General features: G+C 41.3%; 2 protein-coding genes across 2 annotated transcripts in view; both read right to left on the reverse strand.

The window, feature by feature from the left end:
- Positions 1-4,783: 4,783 nt before the first annotated feature.
- Positions 4,784-9,871, reverse strand: mlnr (motilin receptor). The gene is made up of 3 exons (XM_010743363.3): positions 9,481-9,871; positions 8,341-9,181; positions 4,784-6,216 (listed from the first exon to the last, which is right to left on the reverse strand). The coding sequence occupies exons 2-3, from the start codon at positions 9,122-9,124 to the stop codon at positions 5,909-5,911; spliced, it is 1,092 nt and encodes a 363-aa protein (XP_010741665.1). The 5' UTR covers positions 9,125-9,181; positions 9,481-9,871; the 3' UTR covers positions 4,784-5,908.
- Positions 9,872-13,154: 3,283 nt separating this feature from the next.
- Positions 13,155-18,986, reverse strand: part of fndc3a (fibronectin type III domain containing 3A) — a 41,305-nt gene continuing 35,473 nt past the window's right edge. The window contains exons 23-26 of the mRNA XM_010743364.3: positions 18,204-18,416; positions 17,745-17,911; positions 16,536-16,660; positions 13,155-15,878 (exon numbers count right to left, since the gene is read on the reverse strand). Coding sequence (XP_010741666.3) covers positions 15,555-15,878; positions 16,536-16,660; positions 17,745-17,911; positions 18,204-18,416 — 829 coding nt within the window. The 3' untranslated portion in view covers positions 13,155-15,554. The remainder of the gene's footprint in view (positions 15,879-16,535; positions 16,661-17,744; positions 17,912-18,203; positions 18,417-18,986) is intronic.

Raw genomic sequence — 18,986 nt, forward strand, 5'->3', positions numbered from 1 at the left:
GCGCATTTGGCTCCGTCAGCGCTGTCAAGTCAGTCAGGATGGAAATAAAAAAACTCTACTTCTGCTTAAGACTTTCAAAATAAAACAGGCTCCAAAAGTAAATAAATAAAGATGCAGCAGGAAGAGCAGAGAAAGTGACCAAACATTTCAGTCTTTGAGCAAACTGTGGGTTGGTAGATCTGGCACACTGGAATTTAACAACATACTGTAGGTGCGAAGTATGAATCAGCTACGTGTGGTGTAAATGATCAGTTGTTAGCTGTTAGATAGACATAGTGACAGCACATACACTTAAAAAATTAATATTTATGCCTTTTCTAGTGGCCATATGGAGCTTTAATGCTCATTGCACAGCAGAAAACGTGAAAAACGAGGAGACAAACTTGTTATTTTCACAATCTTTTCAGTCGTGGTGGAGAAATGCAGAACTGGAATGAGAATAGTACCAAAATCAAATGATTTAGGAAACTTTACCAGTATTACTACTTATTTCTAGGGAGCCAAAACCTTTCAACATGTTTTACTCCTTGCCACAACCAAATGATTAAAGTCCGTGTAAAGTAAGAATAAATATGTGTGTTCTGAGTTTGTCAGACCAAAAAACTAAGAAGTGTTATTAACTACCCAGCCAAATTTGAATGATTAAAAGCGACTGAAACGTGTCGGATGAGTTCATAAAATGACATGACGAACTTTGAAACACTCTGAACGAGATGAATTAATCTCTGTCTCTCTGCTCAGGGTGGCCTCAACGTGTCATCGAGCCACCCTTTAAGGACCGCCCACAAAATCCTGAACTGAAAACTGTTTTAACCTCTAACTCCACATTTCTGTGATATATCATTCAAAGTCTTTTCACATGTTTTCAGCAACTATTTTACAACATATTTAATGTATTTTGAAAGAAATCTGCCTTTACACAGACTTTAAGCCATTAATTAATTAATTCAACCTTTGTTTAAACCTTGAAAAATCATTCAAGGTAACACTATTTTATCATGATGTGGGGAGTACAACAGAAAAAATACACAGCAAGAATAATGAGCAAGAAAACAGAAAAACACACTTTATAATAGTTGCATTCATTAGTTTTAAATTGACCTATAGGTGCAAGTGCACTAAACTTTAATGAGTGTTGTAAAAATGTGTGCAGCACAAACTAAAAGTAGTTTTCCAAAATTTAGTGTTTGCATGTGGGACACGTGGAAGCATTAGCTAATCATTTGAATGAGTCAAATAATGACTTCAGGGCCCGTTTAATAAGGAGGTGATGGCAAGCTTCCATGAATAAATAATAAGAAAACAACATACATTTAAATTGTCTATATATATCCTTGTTTTATTGCTCCATGTGGAGCTTTAATGCTCGGCGCACAACAGAAAACAACATGTTGAAATATGAGGAGACAAATTTGTTATTCTCACTTTCTTATCAGTTGTAGTTGTGTGCAGAAATCCAAAGTGTACCACTCAATTTACAAATCAATAAATGCTGCAGGCCTGTTTTCTTTTAACTCACAACTTTAAAGCATGTTCCTCTCTTTGCCACAACCAAATGAGTGAAGTCACCGCGTCTTTTGCCTTCGCCAGCTGATGGAAAACACCTGCTGTGACATCAGGGACTGGAATGTGGCCAGATGAGCAACATTTTGAACATCTAACAACACTTCTGCTCAGAGCAACGTGTGGATATCAAACAAACAAAGCTCAGGTATACTTTCACCTTAAAGTATGACATGTATATGATATAGATTTTATAGATTTGGTTCCTCTCCATGCTTAGAAATGTGCATACTTTTATTTTGAAGGCAGTATTTTCTCACATCTGGCTCTCTCTGTCTTGACTCAGCTGTGTGAGGTGGGGCACCACCACCTACAACTGTGTGTATTAATGTGCAGTGCATAAGGAGCCTATTGGGGTTTAGCTATTTCCTCCACCCACAGTATATCCCCCCCTGATAAAAAATATCTTTAATACTCTTACAGGCTCTTGTGTGCCTGTGGCACCTAATGGGTACTTTATAGCACTCCATTTTTCATACTGTGTTGTATCATTATAACCATCCTACAACTCCTGCAGGGTCTCTAAAACCCAACTTGACTCAATTAGAAAGAATAGACTTAAAACTTAAAAACATATTCTGCACGGCAACATGGATGTGACAAAAAAAATGCAGATGCAAAAGTAGAAAACAGCTGAGAGTGAAAGAGGCTGGATATATATATAGTTTGGATAATGAATTGCACTTCATGCATGGAGCATATGGCTGCAGGTTTTTCATTAGATCCAGGTCTAAGCGTGGATGTTTGAAATACCTGCATGCTTTTGAAGTCTCACCTCCTCCTTGCTCTCATTGTTGCACATTTCTAATGCTGTCTGTTCTCCCCTGAACGTATTGCATTTTACATGTTCTCTCTGTTTTTTCTATGATGCAAGTCCAGGACACTCACAAGCATGGCAAGCATGTAAATATTACTATTAGCTGTTGTTGAGTTTTCAAGGTTTTTTCTTTACTCCTTCGAGTACCAGGATGAAATATCTGGAAGTAACTGCTGCTGCTGTCCTGCTTGGAGCTGAAGGAGGAGGCGGAGGGAGAGTCAGTCACTCAAGTGGTTTGTGGTGTTGGAATGCAGAGAACTTCATCTAATGGATTGGTTTCTAACTGGCCAACTACACGCACAACTGCAGGAAAGGCTGTTTCTCCTGCTGCTACGTCGACCACACAATATTCCTTAGATTATCTCCGTCCACAGTCACGGTGGAGAAAAATAACAGCACTGTTATGTTCCTTCGGTTTGGAATCATCTGCTTAATTTGTTCACGTGGAGGCTGAATATTATTTCATATCGCTTACATCTTTGTGTTTACTTGTGAAAGTGCCAAAAGAGAGTTGTCATCTGGTTGAACAGGTTTTGTTCGAGAAAGTTTACATTCCCTCTCACGGCAGGCTTCATGTCAAACATTGTTCATGAACAAACATTTCACAGATACCAAGTGGATATAAATTAGCCTCCAAATTGCAGGGAAGTGGAGATGGGGACTCTCTTCTGCATGAAGCGCGCTTCATTAAACAATGCGAACTGTTTGCTCTAAAAGCTTTAGAAGACGAGGTGATTAGCTCTTAAATGAATGAAGCTTATTATCATTACTGCCAGTAAATGCATTTGAAGGCGCTGTGGGAGTGCCTGGTGGTTTGTAAAAAGGCAAAGAGACATTTGTGTTTGTTGTCTTACAGCTGTCACCCAGCTGTGACAACAACAGCGCAGAGTGATAGCGAGGTGGCACTGGCACACGTCTGACTCGACATGATTGCCAACGGGTGAACTTGATTGACCATTTCGGGCTTTTATGTTTCGCACAAGCTTTAAAGTACATCATTGGGAGTTCTAAAAAGGATGCTCGCTAAATTTCCTCAGGTCTCCATTATGGGAGATTTCACAGAGAACACTTCACCTCACAGTCAGCTTTGGGTTTAAGGAGGATCAGAGAACACAGAGGGCCACGAGAAGAGCAGACTCATCAGAAAGCAGCAGGAAAGATAGCGTCCCCCCTGCACAGTGTCTAGAAAGACTTGTTCTACGAAATAACCTTCATTTTAGTGCAGCTTCCTGTGGCCACATGCATGGACCAGCAGGCACAGGGAGCCAAACAGGAAGTGAATATGTGTTGCTGATAATTTGTGGAAATGGGCTGAAAGGGGGAAAAGCTGATAAAGATTTCTTACGGGGAGAAGAATGTTTATGTAGTTTCCAAGTCCATGTTTGACCAACCTAAATCCCAGGAAATGTTTATTGCTGTAATTATGTTTTTTTTTTTTGCACATGTATTGTATGTATTCTCTGGCTCCTCCCTGTGGTGGAAAAAACAGTTACACTGAAATGATGTCAGCCTGTGCAACTGTGTGTCAGAGGAGATGTGCGTAAATTGCAGCAAGTTTCACGTCATTACAAGGGAATATATGTGTAAATCCATGTACCTGGTGTCAGTAGGTAGCCTACATTCCTCCCGTTCCTTGAGGATTGGCATTACATGAAGTTATTTCTCTAACAACACTGAAACAATAAAAAAAACACACACCACAAATGGTTCAATGAGGCAGCCATCCAAGGAGTTTCATTGCAAATATGTTTGTGCATGAATTGTAAATTCATCTCAGTGGCCTCAGGACTGATACATTTTGAGTTTTAAGATGAGAAAAACATTGATTATTCTGCAAACAGCAGCAGTAATATAGAGTATATTTGCTCAACCTCACAAACTCACCCTATCTCTCATTATAAATCAAATGAAATTACATAATAAATAAAAGACCGGCCCGTATATTACAGATCCAAAACTGTTGTGTGCACAATGTGTGAGAGCTTTGCTGATGGAGTCGAGGTGATGGCCTGAAAAGTAGATTAAACACAAACAAACTGTATATTTCTAAAGCCGAATGATTTGCAGGCGGTGTGAAAAAGGCCTGAGGGAGGTGTTGACAGCTCTCGATGAGCGTCTCGCAGACACTCTCTTCATTATCAGTAAAGAAAATAACCAACAGAGGAGCCGTGCTGCTTGCTGATCTTTCCCCAGGTGATGGCAGGATGGTCTGCGGGATATGAGCTTTTACCCGCTGCTTCAGAGATGAATGGCTCTGTGAAAAGAAGAGTGTCATGAGGATGAGTCAGCCCAAAGCGACTTTGTCTCTTTGTATTTGCGCAAACCAAGGTCTGATGATTCATGGGCGAAATCACGACACTTCCTTTTAAAGAACAAGATGTATGCTAGACAGAACCTGGAAAACTCTGGTTTTATTTTGGGATTAGACATTGCTCAGGTTAAAAATACATAACTTTGACGTTACCTTTCTTCTGCCAGAGTGCATGAGGTACAAAAGTGTACAGTTTCTAATCCAAAACCCAACATCAAAGAGGGATTGGACAGTGGTGTCAAGATTATGCAAGTGGAAGCAATAAAAGCAATAAGCAGTGCCGCTGCTGACAACCTAATATCTTTTTTCCCTCTTTGAAATGCACTTAGAGCAGCCATTACTTTAAATATGGTGATGCAGGGACATTGGCTGCCAGCGTAAATCTAACTCAGAGCCCAGGTAATATAATAGCTGTGTCAGATTACATGTGATGTCCGGCACGTACGCAGACCCGAAACCTCAAGGCTCAGGTGGCCTATGTATCACACACACAGGCAACAACTACCCTATTTTCATAGTAATTTGCTTTTATCAAGTTTATGTTCCATCTATTCACAGGAGAGATGGTAAACAGCCCTGCAAACACACACACACACCAATACACATTTCAATTCTGAACAACTAATGGCCCACAGCTAATAGGTTTTTTTTTTTTTCTTGATTTATGAGAGCAGCCAACAAACAGTATGATAACAATTGTCCAGCGTACATTAAACAAATTCAATCTTACAGGAGAATGTAACTGAGACTACAATTAAACATTGTAAATGAGCGGTCATTTCAAATGTGGCAAACATCATCTGTCATTAACAAAGAGAGATCATTTATTAATCAGTGTAACCGTGGACTGAAACGGTGCATGTGTTCAATAAGCAGCAGAGAAAAACATCCAAACAGCAGCACACGATGTAGAGGTAAACATGAGTCATGACACTAAAACGGGAACATGTAAATGACTTTTTTTTTCTCTTGGAGTTTAAATCTGACATGGTTGGAAACTTTCATCCAGCATCTGTGAACGAAATGCCGCCGAGTAGAAGTAAATCTGATTTTGCATTTTAGTGCAAGCCCTCTTTTCCACTTCAAAAATAAACTGGAAGAAATATTCCTCCTCTACACACATTCAACAACTTTCCTCGTCAGCAGCAGCTCGTGAACTTAAACTCTCTCTCCTTTCGGTGATGAAGCCAAACAAGCCTCTGCTGCAGAGACACCGCTCAGACACCTGTCAGGCTTTCATTCAGGGTGGAGATGTGGTCGATCACGCAGAGCTGTCTCTGGCTGCGGTGGGCTTGTCTCGGCCTCTGGTGCAGCAGGAAGAGGCGCTTGGCTGCAGCCCTGTACTTCCGTGACATGAGGTTGTAGACGACGGGGTTGATGGAGGCGCTGAGGTAGCAGAGCACCATGGAGGCCATGTTGAAGTTCTGGCTCAGCATGGCCGTTTCGTAGTCGTCCACCTGAGCGAAGAGGTTCCTGCCGATGTGGTATGGCAGCCAGCAGATGATGAAGGCCAGCACCACCACCACTGAGGGCAAAATAAAACCAGGAGGGGGGAGGATTAGTTTGATTTAAAAGGAGATTTAAGGAAGATGATTCCCTTTCTTGGTGAGAGTTAAATGAGATTTACACCACTCTCGTGTCTGTACAATGAAACGACACACAGTCACTTCCTTTCCTGTCATCGCCATGAGGTTGCCAGGCAACAAGCACAGACTCCAGGAGGTCATTGCACCTGAAACCCCCCCTGAAAAAAACATGAACTGATGATTTTAGACTTCAGGATTAAACAAAAAGCTCCAATCTTCTCATCTAACAAGTGTACTACCCAAAATCCCAGACTATTCAAACTATTATTTAGAAAGGTGCGTTCAATAATAATGAGTATACACACAAAAAACATAATAAACTGTAGCTAGGTAGAAAGATTTGGTGTTGCTTCATACTCAGATGATTTGAGTATATGTGACTGGTAGTTAAGCAACAAGTTAAGGTTAGAAAGGAAAAGTTATGGTTAGGTTTGAGTTCTAAGATATATATAATAATAGTTTGTGGGAATGATTTGATCATGTTTGATTGACAGCAGCATGAGTTCTGTTTTCTATCATATTGTTGGTGAAACATTTCTTCTTTCCTTACAGAGCCAGTGAATTTACATAAACTTGTGATTTGACATAACCAGATCATTTCACAGATGTATTTGTGTTGGGCTCATTTATAATAAGAAGCAGATTAAGAAAATTGGTTTCCAGGATCTTTAAGTAACCCATGATCTATGGTCTGTGGTCAGCTTTCGACATGTATTAATGACCAGCAGCAATTAATATCCAAAGAACTCCTCCTCACACACAACTCACTGAATCTTTCTCGTTAAGCGGAGGCGGCGGTGGCCTGTAATTGGCTCCAACAATGATGTCACACAAGTAAAGTGAGCTAATTAGAGTGTGTATACAGCAAAACGACGTCACTGAGGAGAAAAAACATGTCACAAATTAAAAAGATCCAAGCTTTATTGACCCTTTGGTGAGGTAATCACTGAATCACTGGTATTGATCAAGAAGCTCCTACAGATAAAATTACCACCAATTTATGTAACAGGGGGGCGCAGTCGTTTCTATTAGGATAATAAATGTTGTTCATTAATGAAAAGAGATGTATGAGTGAGCTTTAGCTGTCATCTGTAAATTAAATACCTACAGTGTGGATTCACAGATGCCACAGTGACTCCTGTGACACACGGGCAGATTAAACAGGACATGGGAGCATGTAAATTTTCATTAAGGTTGATTTATGGAGGCCTCTGATGACAATCCAATTTGGGATTCAACAAACGTGGATACAAATGGCAGCGAGACTGACAACATGAGCTCTGTGCAGTGTGTGCTCAGGCTAATGAACAGCATTAATATCCTACTGGATGGATCATGATTAAATATTTGATTGATACAGATTGGAAGTGGCTAATGGTCTTTTACTGTAAAACAGGGGTTCCCGCACAAGATGCCAGAGCTGCAAATGAAGTCATGTGCAACAACAACAACAACAGACGGCACCAGCTTTATCTGCTTCAAACTTGCCGGGATAAAAGAAACCCGGCGTCCTGTCAAAACACAGAACAAATCAGCTCTTTGAATGTGTGTGGAAAAAACAAAGACACACAACAGAAAACCAGAAATCCTGGATTCCACGTGAATCTGTCAGCGTGTTTTTCCTTTTTTGCTTCAACAGTGAAAGGCAGGCAAACACAAAGAGAGTTTTATCTGTTACCACTCTTGGGTTTTCTGCTTTTTAAAAAAAAGTTTGAAGCAGAGAAATGTTTCAGAAAGCAGAATCAGGGGGTGTACGTCTGCGTAATGTGAAATGTTTTCGTGCTTTTTGTGCATAATCAGTGGATGATCAATCGACAGCTCTAACCCGAACCCTGTGATCAGTGTGCACAAGTTTACTTGCAAGTTTCCAGCGTGAAACAGCTGCATGTTTAACTGTGCAGGCTTCCTGATATAAATCTTTGAACAGGATGTCACACTTTTATACCGAACAAAAGCGGATAAAGAAGGCTGACACAGTCTTTCACAAACACACAGATGATTGCTGCTTCATATAAAAGAAACAACACAACATCAGAGATGAATAAATGAATAAACCCACTCACCCAGGATCTTGACTGTTTGCCTGTGTGACCGTTCACGTGCCAAAGCACACGGGCCTTGCAGGTCATTTTTGCTCTTCCACAGCTTGCACCCGATGGAGCCGTAGAGGAAGATGAGGCAGAGCATGGGGCAGAAAAAGTAGGTGGTGGACACCCAGAGCATGATGTGCAGCTGCCCGGAGATGATGGCGTAGTCGGTGTGCTTGCACTGCCCGGTATTGTAGTCAGGGTGTGTGACATTGTCATACTCCACCCCAACCAGGAAGAGTGTGGGAGCTGCAGAAACCAGGGCGAAACCCCACAGGGCGAAGATGATGTACTGGACCCTGCGTCTGGTCACCACCACCTTGCTCTTGAGGGGGAAGCTGATGGCCATGTAGCGCTCAATGCTCAAAGCCGTGATGTGGAGGATGGTGGCCGAGGTGCAGCCCTCAAAGATGTAGTGATAGAAGCGGCACACCGCCTCTCCAAACAGCCAGGGCACGTACTTCCACAGGCGGTACAGGTCAAAGGGCAGGCAGAGGAAGATGATGAGGTCAGACACAGCCATGCTGGACAGGTAGAGGTTGGTGGTGGTCTTCATATCTTTGAAATGCTGGATGATGAGGATGGTCATGGTGTTACCCGTCACCCCGATGATGAAAATAAGAATGCAGATGACAGTGACGGGGATGAGGGTGGAAGCCGGGAACAGCGAGCCCTCGTAGTGGTGGTCTTCTGTGTTGTACTGGTCCATGGCCTCTGCTGAACCAGCAGGAAGGTCCACCTGGGGTCTGGTCCAGGGCATGCCAACTTCTACTAAGGGCTGGCACAGCAAAATGTGAAATAAAGACTGAACAAGTAGCTGAGGAGAGAAGACAAATAGACTTTACATTTGTTTGTGCACATTATAAACATCTGTGAGCAGTACCCTGAAACTGAAGCATTATTCTGGGCAGTTTGAAGAGATTTTAAAAGATTACACTGCTTTTTTTTGTAACAAAAATGTAAACTTTGACAAAGGAAGGCTTTATTATGACTGCTAATTTATTCTGACACTACACAGAAATGACTGGAAAGCAGCAGATGCCTGGAAAAAAATGTGAGACACAACAACATGATCTGAAAAAATACTGCAAAATAAAATAAATCTGCTGACTTTACCTTTAAAAATTTAAGCTGGGTCTCTCGACCTTTTTAACTTTTCCTTCACCTCGGTCTTGTTCCTGTGTGTCGATGGAGAGCAGCAGCAGCAGCAGCAGCGACAGGAGAGTCTCATCAAGTGGCAGAGCTGGTCCCTAATGCTCAATAACCAGTCGGGCTCTGGTGAGAGACGAAAGAAAGGAGCACCTCCTCCACAGTACCCTGAGGAGTCAGGGAGCAGCAGAGGAGGTTGCTTGAAGTGCGTGTGTCTAAGTAATCTTCCTAATCAAATGATGACGGGACCGATGGCGGTAAAGATGGAGGGAAGACGATTTGAGGGAGCCCCCCACCTCTGCTGCTCCCCGGAGAGAATAAATGCAGATATCATATTGATATGGACTGAGCATAAACACCTAAGAGATATACGTATTATAAAGAGGGCTATAATTTTATTAATTAAAGCATCAATCACTGAAACCCCAGCGTGTTTGCCAAGCCGTCTGGAAGTAGTCACTGAAAAATGAGTTCTGTGTTTGCTTAATTGTCCACCAGCTCCATCTGTCTCTCCGCTCGGCTTCGTCACTCCACACACCCACCAACTCATCTCCTCCTCTTCATCCTCAGGTGACCTATCAGGCTTGTTATAATAAACCTGACTTCAACAACGCTGGTTAAAGAGGGAGGCTAATTTAAGAAATGACCTAAACTGTTGATTGGTCAGTAGTTAGATGTGTAACCGGGTCAAAATACTACAAAAATCTTTGAATGAATGAATGAAAGGGGTGTTTGATTTCACCTTAATCTATCCCTGATCCTTGATCTGTGAGAGTTCTTCTACCTGGTCAAGGATTTAAGTCTTAAAATTTCAAGTCTCGGAATGAGAATACACGTTTTGATATATTGTGATTGATTTTCAGTCTGATCTTGAGTTTTATAGTGAGAGAAAGACTGTTGCACGCTCTGCAGATCAGTATCACGACTGTGTGGCATTTCCCAACTAGTACACCGCAAGCAAAATGTCTACGACATGAACGTGCACAGGGATGTAATTTGCAGGTCCTGATCTGCAGGTTTTCCAATTTCGTGTCCAAAGAAACATTAATCATGAAAAGCCTGGATGACCTGTTGGGTGACTGGCGGTGTGCCACGTCGGGTCAGAGCCACCCCATCCATTAGATCTAAATGGACCTTTGTAACAAGAGTCACGCTGACACCAGAGTGTATTTGTGTTTACACTGAGCTGACCCACAGCCGGATGGACCACTCGGACCTCAGAGGCAGCAGCAGGAATGTCCCTCCTCTGTCAGTGTTTACTCCTGTCAGCGATGGGGAAAAAGCTTGTTTGCTCTTTTTTACCACCTCCCCTCTTTCTAAAGACCAGTCTGTCTCTCAACAAGAGCTAGAGCTGTACACAGAGAGGTGACCGAGACGAGTAGGCCCACTTTCACCCTCATTAATCATGGCTCTCTTGCTTACACCACTTAGGTGCGCTTGTGTGGTGTTGTATCTTCTTCCAGGAGCTTTCATTCAACGCTGTCTGTCTCACACACACAGTGCTGTGAGGTGTAGCAGCAGCAGTACTGAACTCTGAAGTCACAATGACATGAAGAGCAGACAAAAGAATTATCCCTATGATCATAATTTCAGACTTGATCTGAGAATAAAGTATCATAATTATCATCATCATAACGACAGTAGAATATTGTCTGCTTGATTGGTAGCTGATCATATTCTTCTCAAAGAAAGAGTAGACTTGAAGAAAGTAAAGGATGGAAACTTTTCCCATACAGATTTTTTCACATTTATCTTTTAGCTGACAGAATGAGCACACCGGCACCGGCGTCTCTTACTCATAGATCCTTTGACTGACTCACCGTCACAGATTCAGGGAGGATGCTGCTGCTGCGACCATCTTCTTTGAGAACATGTAGATTTTCTTTATAAAATGAAGGCAGCCGATGACGTCAGTCCTTTTGTTTACTTTCTGTGTCACACATCAAGTCTATAAAGTGGAGCTCATTTTGACTCATGTAGGTAAACTAATAGAATTATAATCAAAATGGATTCAGAGCTCGTTCATATTTCTTTCCCCACTGCTCTGTTTCTTTAATTACTGGTCAAACTTTTAAAGTTTTTAAAGACCATACAGCTGTTATTATTATGTAACTATCTTTAAAAAAGTTGACTTGTGACAGGAAATCATGTTATGACTATTTTAAAATGTATAAAGACGAGAGAAAACGACAGTAACATTTGTGTTAAAGGTCACAATCTTTCCAGACTGGTGTAGGAACACGACTCTCTCGTGTAATTATAATAAAGTCAATATAAAGTATGAAAATAAAAGATAATGCAGAGGTCCTTGTTAATTATTTTCTATTTCTAAGTCTATTATTGTACTTACATATATGCAATATTTCACCAGGTAGGTTAACAAGTCAAAGTAGCAGCTGAGGCTGAGTACTGCTGCCATCAATTAGAGCTGCAACAATTATTTTTAGTATAATGTATTTTTTTTTTATTTGTTTAATTGAAAGTCTGAAAAAATAAACTACAAAAAAAAGTGAAACATTTCCATCACATACATCCATGTCTGTCCACGTCTTTGGTCGAGACTCATGATATATTTAGTGAATAAAACACATTTAATGTATTTTTGGTGAAATCTAAGTTATTATTATATTGATGTGTATGAATCCAGTGTAAAACCTGCTGTCTGGACTATTGTTACAAGCAGCACAGAAGACTGATAGGAGTGTTTTATGACATGGTGTGACGCCAATCATCTGAAGCTCAGTATCAGCAAAGACTACGATGTTCTGGTGGAGTAACATACTTCAAATATAGATGATGCTGCAACACCGAAGACCGGAGTCAGTGATTCAGGATCTGACCACATCTCCCCTTCAGTTACAGCGCTGAATAAAGTGTTTTTGCAGAACATTATGATGTCACAGTGAATTAAACTTTGATTAGACCTTGTCATGGTTAGTGTATGAATTCCTGAGCTGTCTGTGAAGGTTCTCAGTCAACCAGGTCATTCTTGAAGAAGGATTAAACCTGGGGAAACTGGACTCGGTTGTAAATCCATGAAGATGTCTCACCTCTCATCCAAGAGAAACTTCAAACATTAACAACTGTCGTTCACATCAGACCTCAGGTAACTTTAACGACAACAAAAAGCACCAACAAACCAGTGGAAACAACATCCTGGTTAACGATGCCAGCTGGGTTATATACCCGTGTTTCCTCACCGGTCAGTCAGAAATGAAGAAGCCTCTTGGATGAGGTCTTCACAGATCTACAAACAAGTCCAGCTGCTCCAGATTTAACGCTCCCCAAAAATAAGTTTGCACCAAATTTAAAGAAATTCCCTCAAAGCCCTCTTTAGAAATCACATTCAGGAGAACAGGACGGACAGATAGGACAACCTGAAGACATCCGTCTGTCCGATTTTCCACTGGAGAAACAAAGAAATCCTCCCATCAGAGACACTGAGTAAATATTTGGTGATTTAGCTTCATGAAATTACTTAAACAATGAATTATCAGAACAGTTAATGATATATTTAAAGAAAGGTGGTTAGTTGGAAATAGGTTTGAAGTTTCCTGGTATACAATTTCAACAATTCCCTTTGCTACGTTATAGATGTAATCGGGGGGAAAGACAAATATATGCCCAAACGTCAAACACGATTAAGAATTATAAATCTTTTATTGTGCATGGATCCTTTGTAGATATCATGGCTATACAGATACACTTTAGATACATATCTATGATTATACATTTTTTCCCATAACGAACATTTTAAAGTGATATGTCTGGTAGTATGTATAGTATAACAAATTTTCATTTTGGAATGTACGGTGTATGAGGTAACTGCAAACATTAAAATTACATAAAAATGGTCTCTATTTTTGTGCATATTTTTACTCATTTTTGTAGCATTTTGTTAATCTCTTCGACCACAGGTAGTGAGCCCGGCGTGAAGAGGTGTTTAAAATGGCACACGTTGCAATCGCTATCAAAAATAGGAATTTGAATTCTTTAAATGACAAAGAGAAGACATTTTGCAGAATGTCCGAAAGACCAAATCATGTAATTATCCAAGACGTTTTGCAAGGTACCTGTATTTCATTTTTATGGTTGCAACAGCAATTAATCTGCCCAAAAACCAAACAACACTAGACCCTACAGTCAGATTACCTCTGAGAACTCAGTGTTAGCAATCTGTTACAAATACTTAACACACAGAGAGAAAAGGCAAATTTAGATTCACAGGAAGTACATGATATAACACATTTTTGTATCTGCCGTTTGCGTTCCATGATTCATGAGTACTCAGGATTTATTATTTTTCTCTGGAGAGTATTAACTTATATTACTTCAATATTATATAAAAAAATATACTTCACACATTGTATAACTTGACAAAAGGAAAAATCAGAATAAATCATAAGTAATACACTGAACTACTTTTCCATTTTTCCTCTCCTGATTACGTATGATAACTAAACATCAAATAAATGTTGCAAAAAATAAAAGTAAATAAAACACGTTTTAGTGTTTTCTAACACTAAAAGAAAAAAAAACATCAAGACTTAAGAGAAATTAACAAAATTCTCCAGAGATTTTTTTTCCTCTCCAATTAAGGCCTCTGAAACAACTGGTACATACTTCTGTTTTTTTTTTCCTTCTTCTTTTTTTAAACTCGTTTTTTCTTCTTTAATGTTTTTTTTTTGTTTTTTTTCCATTTTTGGCTGAGATAGATCAGCTGTTTCAGTGACACGTCATGTGGTACTACAACTTTTAAAACACCCAAAACACAAGTAGGGCTTGCACAATCTCAAAGTGTGTTCTATAAAATGCATCACAAGACCAAGACACAGTTAGTCAAGGTTTTTCTTTCACTAAGGTGCAAAAAAAAAAAATCAATTACTGGGAGGGGGGAAAAAAACAGAAACGAAATAAAACAAAACATACAGGTAAGCGTACATTTTTTGTGCTGAACAACAATATTTCGGAGTAAAGCAGCAGTATAACTATATGATAGTAAAAATAATTAGAATTCACTGTTAGTTTGGTTTTTGTTTGTTTTCTAACTTTATACTGAGCTTCTTCTTTTTTTATTTTTTTTCCTCAAACTTACAGGTCCTTTTTGTGTCTTCACTGTACAAAAATATACTAACATTTCTCCAGTCATTTTTGCATCCTTAAACATTCTGAACATCAAAAAGGGTTGGAAAGTGCTAAATGAACGTTCTATAATGTGAACAAGATTTTCTGAAATTTTTTCCCGTTTCCTTTCTCACTAAACACCCCTTTAAACTCCAGCAGGGGGCGCGGGGGTAAAGTCCCTTCATCTGGCCCTGAAAGCCCTCCCAGCCGTGTACCTCTGTGGCACTAACTACATACAGTATACACATCTGGACACACACACACACACCCCACTGTGCAAACACTGGCCCAACCAGGTCCCAGGATCAAATAGCACATAGGCTAATGACACACCTACATACTATTTTCAGGAACACATCTATCAAAAAACAGTTTCATACTGGACACATCAATGGAAATATAAATAATGACTATTTCTATACACATACATATATATGTGTGTGTGTGTGTGTGTATATCTATGCACATAGATATATATCTACATGTATATGTACACATGCACACACCGTAATCAACAAGTACATGAGTCGAAGCGCCCCTTCCTCCCTGACCCCTCTCCTCAAATTAAACCTTTTCTCTGCTCCTACTGAGGAAGCGGATCATGACGGGAACAGAAATCTGAACAGACACCACAAGATTGGGACGAGGTGACAAAAGGCAGGAGAGTCAGGAAGGAAGAAGAAGGAGAAGAAGAAGAAGAAGGTGTTATTATCCTCGTTTTTTTAACGGCTTCTCAGCTCTCACTTACCAGCTCTGCTGCACCGCAATGTGCCTAACACGATTACTCTGTCGACAACAGAAAACAATAAGTACAAAACAAAGAATACAAAAACAACAGAGAGAGGGAGAGAGAGAGAGAGAGAGAGAGAGGGGGAAAGAATAAAGCTATAACCCTGCAGCTGGGCGGCGCAAACTGCTCATTTAATGACAAAGTACTGGATGACGAAAGCGATGAGAATGGCGATGACGGCGAAGACCATGAGGAGGAGGAAAGCGCACTGCTCGTCCGTCAGGCTTCGTCTGGCTCGGTTGGACTCCGTGCTGGCCCTGGACCCCAAGCCGGCCGCGCCGCCGCTCAACGCGAGGTCGTTCCGCTGGGGCGTGAGGGTCACTGTGGGGCTGTATGGACCGCTCAGCTCCGGGGCGTCCTGGCACTGCCTGATAGCGCACACCCGGAAACGGTAGTCGCTGCTAGGCTGCAGGTTCTGGACATGGAAGGATGTGGCAGAGCCTTTGTAGGCCTGAGAACAGACGGGAAGACGAGACGGGACGAGAGTGAGAGTTTATGAGAATATATCACAGAGGTAATGCTTTTTTTGCTGCTTCGATATTTTGATGTTTTCACCATCTAAGGCGTCTTTGAGTATCCAGAAAAGTGCTTGTAAATAAAATGTATTATTATTAATAAATTATAGGTTTTATAATATAAAACTAACATACATAAAAATGCCCTCAGCAAATAAATAATCCCCTTTTTCTTAAACATGAGCTTTCCAGTCGAGGCCACCGAGTCCGACAATACGGCCGGAAACAAACTCACGTGGGATGGCAGCCACATATTTCAACTCCCTGATTCGATTGCCATGTATGATGTGTCGAGATTAGCATAAGCCTGCGGTGGCCATTACTCCGCGTTAACATGGCTGGAGGCCTCTGAGAGGAATGAATGTGTTGGCAGGGGTTAGACACCTGAGATACCTCATGGATCAATGACCTTTGCATAATGGCCAATTTAAAGCCAGCGGTGACTAATACAGAACGCTGCACAGCCACGGTAAAAACATTAAAGGGGGCTCTGCATCCATCTGTATCCTGATCTGAATAAAGAAAGGACAGTGTGATGAATGGCAGGTCAGCCGTGGGTAGAAAAAAAAACAAACTCAAAACAACGTCAGTACCTGTTTAAAGTCAGAGTTTCCCATCATACACTGCAGCGCGTAGAGGATCGGGTCTCCCTTCATGGGCTGCAGGGCCTCCCATGTGACCTCGCAGGAGTTGTCATCCAGTCGCTCCACTTTAGGGGCTGCAGGGTGGAGGGAGAGAGAGAGAGGATGTAATGAGAAGGATGATAGGTGCGATCTGTGATAAAGAGCATATTTAAATGTGAGTCACTGTAGATTTACTATCACAGTATTAATCAGTGAAAATACAAACAACACAACAGCTCTTGTTGTCAGAGGTAAATACATGATACAACTGACCTGACTTATAAAGCTAAACTCGAGTTTATTTGAGCCTCTGTGGCACATTACTGCTGCTGACATGTGTGAAAGACGACTTTCAACAACATGATTAGGTTCGACTTTGAACTCGCGCAGAGTAATCGAGAAAACCTCGGGGTTATAATTTAGACCAAACAACATTTGCTGAAGCCGGTTGTAGCTTTGAATTCTTAAATATAAAAGAAGAAATCAAACTTCAAACATAATTTTTTTTTTTTTTACGTGCCGTGAATGTTCTGCTTGAATCAGAGCTTACGATAGAATAAGATAACTTAGCTTTATGGATGTACAATGACTCAGCTGACTACTACACGCAACTTTGCCCCCTTTAGTGGAGTGCCACGCTGTGAGTCATGCTCTTCTTTAGATAGGTGGCATTTTAAGCAAAAAACAATAAAAAGAAGTGGCTTCTTTTGATCTGATAAAGAGGCAATCAGCACAAATTACAGCGGCAGGGAGTGTTTTAATCCATTATCGTGTTAAATACCGTTGATAGCTGAGGGTCTACTTCACCGCGTGGCGAGAGAAAAAAAAAAAACGCTGACAAACCGACACACGGCTTTTGCCTGGATTCAAAAGAGGTGGCGCATTGAGAATAAAAACCCACGTCCTCATTACTGACTTCAACGTGTAGGATCAAAAGAGGCTTTGTAGAGGCCGGCTGAGATAAGACCACAGAAGCTGAACAACCCGACTCGGATGACAGTCGACAAGTGAATCTCGGGGCGGCTGGTTCTTAATCAAATGCGAGTCAAACGTGGGTCAACTGAGGTTAAAAGCTGAGCATACTGGCTGTCTCTGTGTCAACAGTGAGTGTTTATAAAGATAATAAGAGCTGATCCACATTGGGTTGATAGAGAGAGAAAGAAAGAGCTGCCACTGTACCTTTCACAGGGGCTGGAGGAGAGCGTGGGGTGGTGAATGTGTAAACATTGGAGAAGGGCCCTTCGCCCGCCTCATTAAAGGCCTGGATGCGGAACGTATAAGAGGTAGACTCATTAAGCCTCTGGACTTTGTGTGTGTGGCATGGTCCTTTATACAAGGATATAAATCTGCAATGACAGGAACATGAAACAGAGAGAGATTTAATGAGTAAAAGGGTAAAGATGACAAAAAGCAAACGAGACGAATGACTCCTCTGTCAGGAAATATACAGAGGCTTTACAGCAGATCATCAGTTCCTGTCTCCTTATAAAGCCACTCTGCACCGGCGTTGCTTTCTGTGCACCCCGCCCTCCTCGATACAGTTATCTGAAGCTTCTCCTCAAAACGCCAGACTCTTCTCTGTTATCGGTTCATCTCTCGTCAGGCCACTTCCCCTCGCATGACTAATGGGTAACTGACCTGCCGTTCTTGTCCTCCATCTGCAGCTGATACTGGAGGGCATCTGAGGTGGCGGCTTTGGCTGGACCGTCGCCCCACTTCAGCCTGAGGGTCTGATGGCTGAAGGCGGTGCACTCCAGGCGGGGTGGCTGCGGGGGAAGGGGCTTTGTCTTCAGCTTGAAGGTGTGACTAAAGGGGCCTGCTCCCAGGCTGTTCAGGGCTTGGATTCGGATCCTGAAGGAGGAAGAAGAAGAAGAAGACGAGAGACGTCAACATCAGAGACGCACCGAATTTTGTCAGATCTTTGAAGTCAGAAATTGTGTATACTGTCAACTGTTGTTAGACAGAAAGAAAATCAGGATACAAACATTTTTCTAACTTTTGTAACTATTAAATAACTTTTACATTTTCTCACTTGTTAGATTATTTTCACGACAGCAGGTGAGTCACGTGGATAATCGATTACTGTCTGTGCAACTGTGTGCAAGACGAGAAGAAGAAGTATCGTCCAGTGCAGCACGAGTGTAAATCTGACCGGCACAGAATCTCTGGTCAAGGCTGATCAAGCTGTAAACAGGCCAACGCCGGATCAATCACATCTCTAATTAACATTACTTCATCTGTCTGTAAGTAGTCGGACAGTGACACGTTTTATGTTGTTGGCTGTGTATCCGTTTTGAACACACTTTAATTCAACCTCACTCTTTGTTTAATTACCAATGAGTAGAGTGACAGTATGTCAGTCCAGCTTCCAGATTGCACTGAATCACAGCCACTGTTAATTAAACCAGGCTAAAATACATG

Source organism: Larimichthys crocea, chromosome VII (assembly GCF_000972845.2).
Source record: "Larimichthys crocea isolate SSNF chromosome VII, L_crocea_2.0, whole genome shotgun sequence".
Classification (NCBI taxonomy): Eukaryota; Metazoa; Chordata; class Actinopteri; family Sciaenidae; genus Larimichthys; species Larimichthys crocea.